The sequence below is a fragment of the Lithobates pipiens genome, unplaced genomic scaffold, assembly GCF_037356315.1.
Source record: "Lithobates pipiens isolate NorthernLeopardFrog02 unplaced genomic scaffold, aLitPip1_a1.2 Scaffold_16, whole genome shotgun sequence".
Classification (NCBI taxonomy): Eukaryota; Metazoa; Chordata; class Amphibia; order Anura; family Ranidae; genus Lithobates; species Lithobates pipiens.
Genome location: NW_027507748.1, coordinates 208,239,621 through 208,247,011, shown reverse-complemented (window position 1 = coordinate 208,247,011; position 7,391 = coordinate 208,239,621). Strand labels below are relative to the sequence as shown.

Genomic DNA, 7,391 nt, shown 5'->3' with positions numbered 1-7,391 from the left:
GGATTAGGGGCATACAGGGGATACCTATGGTAAGAAATAGTGGGCACCTGCTGCTGGGATCACAGGTGTAGACAAACAGCTGTGACCAAGAAGCCTGTGTAAAGCAACGACAGGCTGACGGGTGCCGTTACTGTTCACCTGTATCTACACTTCTATCACTTACCTGCAGTTAAGGATAGTTCTCTGACCCTGGACACAATCTCTAAAAACATCCAGTGTCCGTCATCTGTCGCTAACCTTGGGTAAATGCTGGATATGCGGATACATGCCAACAGCTGCGGCTACTGTCAGCCTGTCATTGATTTGATTCCAAGCTACAGCTGTTAGTGTACACATTGTTTACACATTATAATAATTGCTAAGTAGGATTCATTAAATTAAAAACATTTTTAAAAGAAGAATGCCACACAATTATTTTGTTGGTTTATAGTTTTGGAAGACATTAGATAACAACTATAGCAAGTAGAGAGATGTAAAATACACGTATTTATTGATATATGCAAAAGGTTAACATTTTACAAAGATTGCATACATTTTGTTTAACACAAAATTAGTTTATAAAAATACTCTAATTCCAAACAGATGGCAACATACATTTAAAATGTTTTGTTTTTATATATTTGGTTATATAATTAACAAGAAAAAATATAGCTTTTTCTTTAAGGGCTGGTATCCCCACAATATTTCATTTACAGGTAAAGTGCATGGATTTAATCACCCACTGGTTTCATAGATCTGTTTGGGACTTCATGGGAGAGATATCCTTGCCATAGTTCCTTGTTCTCCTTCTGCGCACAAGGAAAGTGTGGCACCTATGCTGCTGCAAGTGCATAGGCTTGGAAAGTCCAGTGCAAAAATATCATGAAGCCCCAGGAGGTAAAATAAATTATTAAATGCATAGACACTAGGACTATGTTAAATTGTACAGCAGCATCTTACAGAATATTGCAGGTGTAGTTTAACAAATGAATGCCATCCACTTTGCTTATTACATGCCTAAATGGTGGGTAATTCTGAACTTTCAAAGCTCTGACACTGTCATGAATTATCAGAGCTTACCCATTATCGCCCCACCCCACACATGTCCTATTATCACATTGCTTTGGTGGGCTGTCCCAGCAGCCTAAAGGAATACCTGGGAAAGAAAGAGAATGCCAAAGCTTTGTTGGTTTAGCACAGCCTAGCACTCAGAAATGCAGAAAGCAATGAATCCAGCTGCAGATATGTACAGGCACCTCTAGGCACAGCTTTGTGTGCATATTGTCTGGACCCAGCAGTGCTGCTGCTTACTTTTCAAAAAATAAAATAAATATCAACTATGTGTGGCCTTGCCCTTTAAGAATATATCACTACTGTAATGTTTTGTCACATAACATGGGAACATGTATTTATTACAAAGGGCTGGTAATTTTTTGTCTACATATGCATGGCTTGTAAGGGATGTGATATTCTGGTATTCACCCAAATTGAAAACCTAATGTATGTGTTGTACAGTAAAGCCTAGTACACATGGGCCAAATGTTGGGTGGCATCGGTTGGCCACTTCAATTGAAAACTATTTGCCAAGGTGCGCACTTAACACAGGATCTAGTGCACAAAGGAACATTACAGGCCTGCCCCACATCTTTTTGCTGGCAGGATCCAGGTACAGTCCCCCAAGGCTCAACCAAGGAGCAAACTGATCCAGAAAATTGCAAATAGGGGAGCAACAGTGGCTATGTAGCAGCTATAAGATCCTTGAGAAAAACAATACAAAGAAAGTGGTATGCTTCTCTCAGCAGAGAGAAGACATCCATGACCTACAGTAGCAGAAACACAGCTGTCCATGCCAGTGTCCTATCCTATAACCCTAAAGTGGAAGTCCATTCAAAATCTAAAATCCCTCCATCTATAGACACCAGGGATCTAACACTAACCGCTCCATCCCTGTAAAGTATAAAAAAAGAGCATACATACCTTTTTGGAAGCTGGTCTGACCCGTTGCGACTGGATTTCACGCAGAGCTGTCAGGCGTGGCTTCTCTGTGTAGGTGGGTGCAGAGGAGACAGAGGACAATGGAAGCCCCATAGTAAGTCTATGGGTGACATCACTTCCCATTCATTTCACAGCCATTGTGCTCCGTGTCCTCTGCAGAGCTTCCGGCGCTGGAGATGAGCTTTCAAAAAGGTATGTATACTCATCCTTTCTTTACCGGGATAAAGAGGTTAGTGTTAGATCCCTGGTGTCTATAGATGCAGGGATTTTACATTTTGCATGGACTTCCACTTTAAAGGTAGCTGCATAGATGGCACACTTGTTAGGGAGCATACTGAGGAAATGACACAGAGGCCATCGGCAAGCATGCAGTGGTTTATCTGTTTCTCCTCAATGTTGTACAGCGAATAATGAGCCACTTATGTCAAGTCTTTGCAGCAGGGGACCTTACATTCTAATGTCCTACAGTCACATTACTAGGGGTGCAACGGATCAAAAAACTCAAGGATCGGATCGTTCCTCGGATCAGAGTCACGCATCGGATCATTTTTTGGATCAGCAAATAATTGAATTTGCAAAAACCTGTGAAAATTCCACCACCATATAGTCCCCACTGTAATATCCACAATCTCCCCCACTGTAATATTGGCTGAGTATGGCTGGGCACGGCAGAGTATCGCAGAGTATGGCTGGGTATCGCAGAGTATTGGCAGGCAGGGTATTGCTGAGTATTGGCAGGCAGGGTATCGCAGAGTATTGGCAGGGTATCGCTAGAGTATTGGGGTATTGCAGAGTATTGGGGTACTGCAGAGTATGGCTAGAGTATTGGGGTACTGCAGAGTATTGGCAGGGTATTGGGGTACTGCAGAGTATTGGCAGGGTATGGAGGGATGGCTGCTTCCATCTCAGGATCTCTCCCCTCCACTGTACAGGTTAGTACAGAGAGGGGAGAGAGGAACCGGCGTCATGACATGATGCCGGTTTGTTTACAAGTGATCGCTCCGTTGGAGCGATCAGTGTAAACAGCCTGGGTGTAGAAAGATGGCTGCGGCTTCGGCGCTAGGCCGAAGCCGCGGCCTTTCCTAAGGCCGAGAACGCAGAGCGCTCCGCGGATCGCGGCATGTGCCGATCCGTGCGGGGTGACCCGTTCGGATCACGGATCGGTGACGATCCGTTGCACCCCTACACATTACTATTTATATTATACATTTACCTGTATATAGCACGAACATATTCTACAAGATTGTACAGAGAACCTTTAACCACTTTCAGACCAGACCAATTTGCTGGCTTAAGACCAGACAACTTTTTGCGATTTGGCACTGCATCGCTTTAACTGTCAATTGCGCGGTCTTCCGACGTGGCTCCCAAACAAAATTGATGTCCTTTTTTTCACACAAATAGAGCTTTCTTTTGGTGGTATTTGATCAACCCTGTGGTTTTTATTTTTTGCGCTATAAACAAAAAAAAAGCGACAATTTTGAAAAAAACACATTATTTTCTACTTTTTGCTATAATAAATATCCCCCAAAAATATAAACATTTTTTTTCCTCAGTTTAGGCCGATACGTATTCTTCTACATATTTTTGGTAAAAAAAATCGCAATAAGCGATTATTGATTGGTTTGTGCAAAATTTATAGCGTTTACAAAATAGGGGTGAGTTTTATGCCGTTTTTAGTAATAATTTTTTTTTTTTTTTACTAGTAATGGCGGCAATCAGCGGTTTTTATTGTGACTGCGACATTAAGGCGGACACATGGAACATTTTTGGGACCATTGTCATTTATACAGCAATCAGTGCTCTACAAATGCACTGATTCCTGTGCAAATGACACTGGCAGTGAAGGGGTTAACCAGGGGGTGGCAGTGTAGTGGTTAAGTGTGTCCTAGGGGCGTGTTACTAACTGTGGGGGGCTGGGCTGTGTGTTAGTGAACACTGATCTCTGCTCCAATCACAGGGAGCAGAGATCAGTGTCACTTGTTGCTAGGCAGAACGGGGAGATGCTGTTTACTTCCGCATCTCCCCGTCTAGCCTATCCGTGAGACGATCGCGGGTATCCCCGTGGCAATCGAGTCCGCGGGACCCGCGACCGGACTCACAGGGGTCCCAACCGTCACACGCACGCAATGGCAGGGCCGCAATTTCAAATGGACGTACCTGTACGCCAATTTGCCTGCCCGTGCCATTCTACTGACGTACATAATCGTGCGCTGATTGGGAAGTGGTTAACACATCAGCTGTCACACCAGTATCTGCAGAAGAGGAGCTACCTTACAGAGCACTTGTTCTCATCTTCCTGTCTGCTGGCTTAAATAATCACAGATAACGGTATTAAACCCAAAACCAAAAAAGGAAAACAAATAAAGCCATCACATCTAAAAATCCAAAACCTGCAATATAATAAATGTTTGCTTTTGGGTTTAATACCGCTTTAAATAAGTGTTCCAAAATGATTGTCTTTTATATGTTGCAAAATTGCCCAATGGCCCTCATAGCATCCAATTTGACCCTGATAAACTTGCAGGTATAATGTGTGAACCACATCAGCCATCTAAATAACAGAAACATTGAAAGACAACCAAAAAAACTGCATAATATGATTTCCATTCAAAAATACCTCCATATGGTTTTGATCTTTGTACTTTAAACAAACATATTTATATACATTGATCAGCCATAACTTTATGACCACTGACAGGTTAAGTGAATAACATTGACTGTCCCGTTACAATGGCATCTGAAAGTTTGTGGGATATATTAGGCAGCAAAAGAAAACATGTTGTCCCCGAAGGCGATGTGTTGAAAGAAGAAACAATGGGCATTAGTTTGTTGTGTATGGGGGCTGCACAGCCACAGACTGGTCAGGGTGCCCATGCTAACCCGTGTCCACAGACAAAATTGCCTACAATGGGCATTTGAGCATCAGAACTGGACCATGGAGCAATGAAAGAAGATTGGCTAGTCTGATGAATCACCTTTTCTTTTACATTATGTGGATGGTTGGGTGCTTCTGAGCAGCTTACCTGGGGATAAGATGGCATCAGTATAAGACAGCAAAATAGCAGAGGCAGTGTGATGCATCGGCAATGTTCTGCTGGGAAACCTTGGGTCCTGCCGTTTATGTGGATGTTACATGACATGCACCGCCTACCTAAACACTGTGGCTGACCAAGTATACCCCTTCATGAAAACTGCATTTCCTGATGGCACTGGGCTATTTCTGCAGGATAATGTGCCCTGCTACACTGCAAAAATTGTTTGAGGAACACAACGTCACGTTCGAAGCGCTGACCTGGCCTCCGGGTTCTCCAGATCTCAATCCAATCAAGCGTCTGTGGGGTATACGTACTCAGAAAAAAAGTCCAATCCATTGAGACCCCACCTTGCAACTTAGAGGGTTTGCAGCTGATGACTTGGTACTAGACACCACAACATACCTTCAGAGGTCTAGTGGTGCCCAGGTTGGGGCTGTTTTGGTGGCAAAAGTGGACCTACTTAATATTAGGTGGGTGGCCATAAAGTTATGGGTGATTGGTGTATATTGTAAACAAGCTATTTAAATATGTTTATTACAAGCTGCATATGATTTTCCTTTTTGTTTGCAGAACACTGATAATGCAATACATCTGGAAAATTTAATCTAGGATTTCGAATAGGACATTGTAATAGCAACTGAATTTGTTTTGCAGCTCTCTAGACATTGTTTTTCATATAGAAAATACTGACAGTCAAGCATTTCAAATATTATTATAAAAACAGAACATGACTACCATCTATTAAATAGACCACCTAAAATGGGATTTTAGCTGTAGGTGAAAGCTTGAAGAATTTGTTGCACTAGTTCTGTGCGTCTCGGGAACTCCCTGCTGGAGTGCTTTATTAGAATTTCCTGCTGTAGTAGGAGCTCCAGTCTCATTCTCCATAATGTAAAAGAGAACCCAAAAGGAAGAGGAAAACCCCTTGTCAAGACAACTGGGAAGGAAGTCAGCAGGGGTTCCTAAAGCCAGGCTGATGTGGAAATGTCCACAAAAAAAGTAAACCCATATAGCAACAGCTTACTGCAATTTGCCTCAATAAAAATATAGGCATTGAACTATTTGTATGCACGGTTCATTTACGTGTCCAGGGCTCTATTATTTGGGTCTGAGCTGTTCATAGTATGTTCTATACAAACACATTATTATGGGTCTGTTTATTAACTGAAAAGTCATATGGCAGTGTGTTCCAATGTAATCCAATGCTACACTTGACAGAAATACTGCTAATAAATGTGCTGTGCCAAGTAGACCATTCGATCATTTTGTTTCCAGGACTTTTTCTTCAATGTTGGTGTAATCATCCTGTATGTTCCTTCCCCTACTTTACCATCAGGTTCATCATAATACACTTTAGTTTCTCTAGTCACATTGGGGTGCAGACACCTGTAATAAATCAACCTTGTTATGAGACCTAGACCAGTAAGACAAACAGCTGTCCCAATAATTAAGCTTTCATACTCATCCATGAAGGATGGACACCTCAGACATATCCACGAAAGCAGAAGCAACAAAGAATCTATGGTAATAAACACATGGTAGACAATACATCTGTAGACTGTTCTCCCATCAGCTACATTAAACCATGAGAAGTAGAGGATCACAGCTACTGACGCTCTGAAGAAAGGCTCCAGAAATTTACTCTTCATAAATGTTGTCTTCTGCAGGAACGCCCATAGAAAAAATGCAAGCCACACAGCAGCAAAATGCAGAGAAATCCTCCAATTAAAGGTGACAGTAAATAGTGTTATACACAGGATACGTGATGAAATTAGGCAAAAATTCCACAGGAAGTAAATGACTGAAGGTAAAAGGTTCAGCTTTTGTTTGTCTTTAAGAAACAGTCTTAGTGATTGGTGGTAGTCCAGTATTGCCCAGCTAATGCAGATGAATGAAAATGCAATGCTGAAATCTAGAAAAAATATAAAAAAGAGTAAGCGTTTATTTTTATTTTTTTAGAACTTGCTAGACATTTTTTGCTCCTATCAACAGACACCGAAACGGCCTTTGATCGGGTGGACTGGCAGGTCTTATGACTTACCCTCAGACATCTTGGCTTGGGGCCACAAATGCAGTCCTGGATCCGCGCATTATACACTGGCCCCACAGCCACTGTGCTGGTGAATGGGGTCTGATCAGAGTATTTTTCTTTGTCCAATGGGACGATACAGGGCTGCCCTCTTTCTCCATTAATTTTGTGTTAACTCTAGAACCCTTTCTCTGCAAAGTTAGATTAGACCCCTTGTTCGGTGGAATACAGGTCTCAAGCATGGAGCATAAAATCGCTGCATATTCAGATGATCTCTTATTTTTTTCTCTATGATCCAGAGGCTTCACTACCTCGTCTAGTTCAATGTTTTGCTCAGTATAAGGATCTTT

The 7,391-nt window shown here is 42.1% G+C and overlaps 1 protein-coding gene across 1 annotated transcript in view; it reads right to left on the bottom strand.

Annotated features, from left to right (window-relative positions):
- Window positions 1-463: 463 nt before the first annotated feature.
- Window positions 464-7,391, bottom strand: part of XKR8 (XK related 8) — a 46,857-nt gene continuing 39,929 nt past the window's right edge. The window contains exon 3 of the mRNA XM_077480943.1: window positions 464-6,924. Coding sequence (XP_077337069.1) covers window positions 6,239-6,924 — 686 coding nt within the window. The 3' untranslated portion in view covers window positions 464-6,238. The remainder of the gene's footprint in view (window positions 6,925-7,391) is intronic.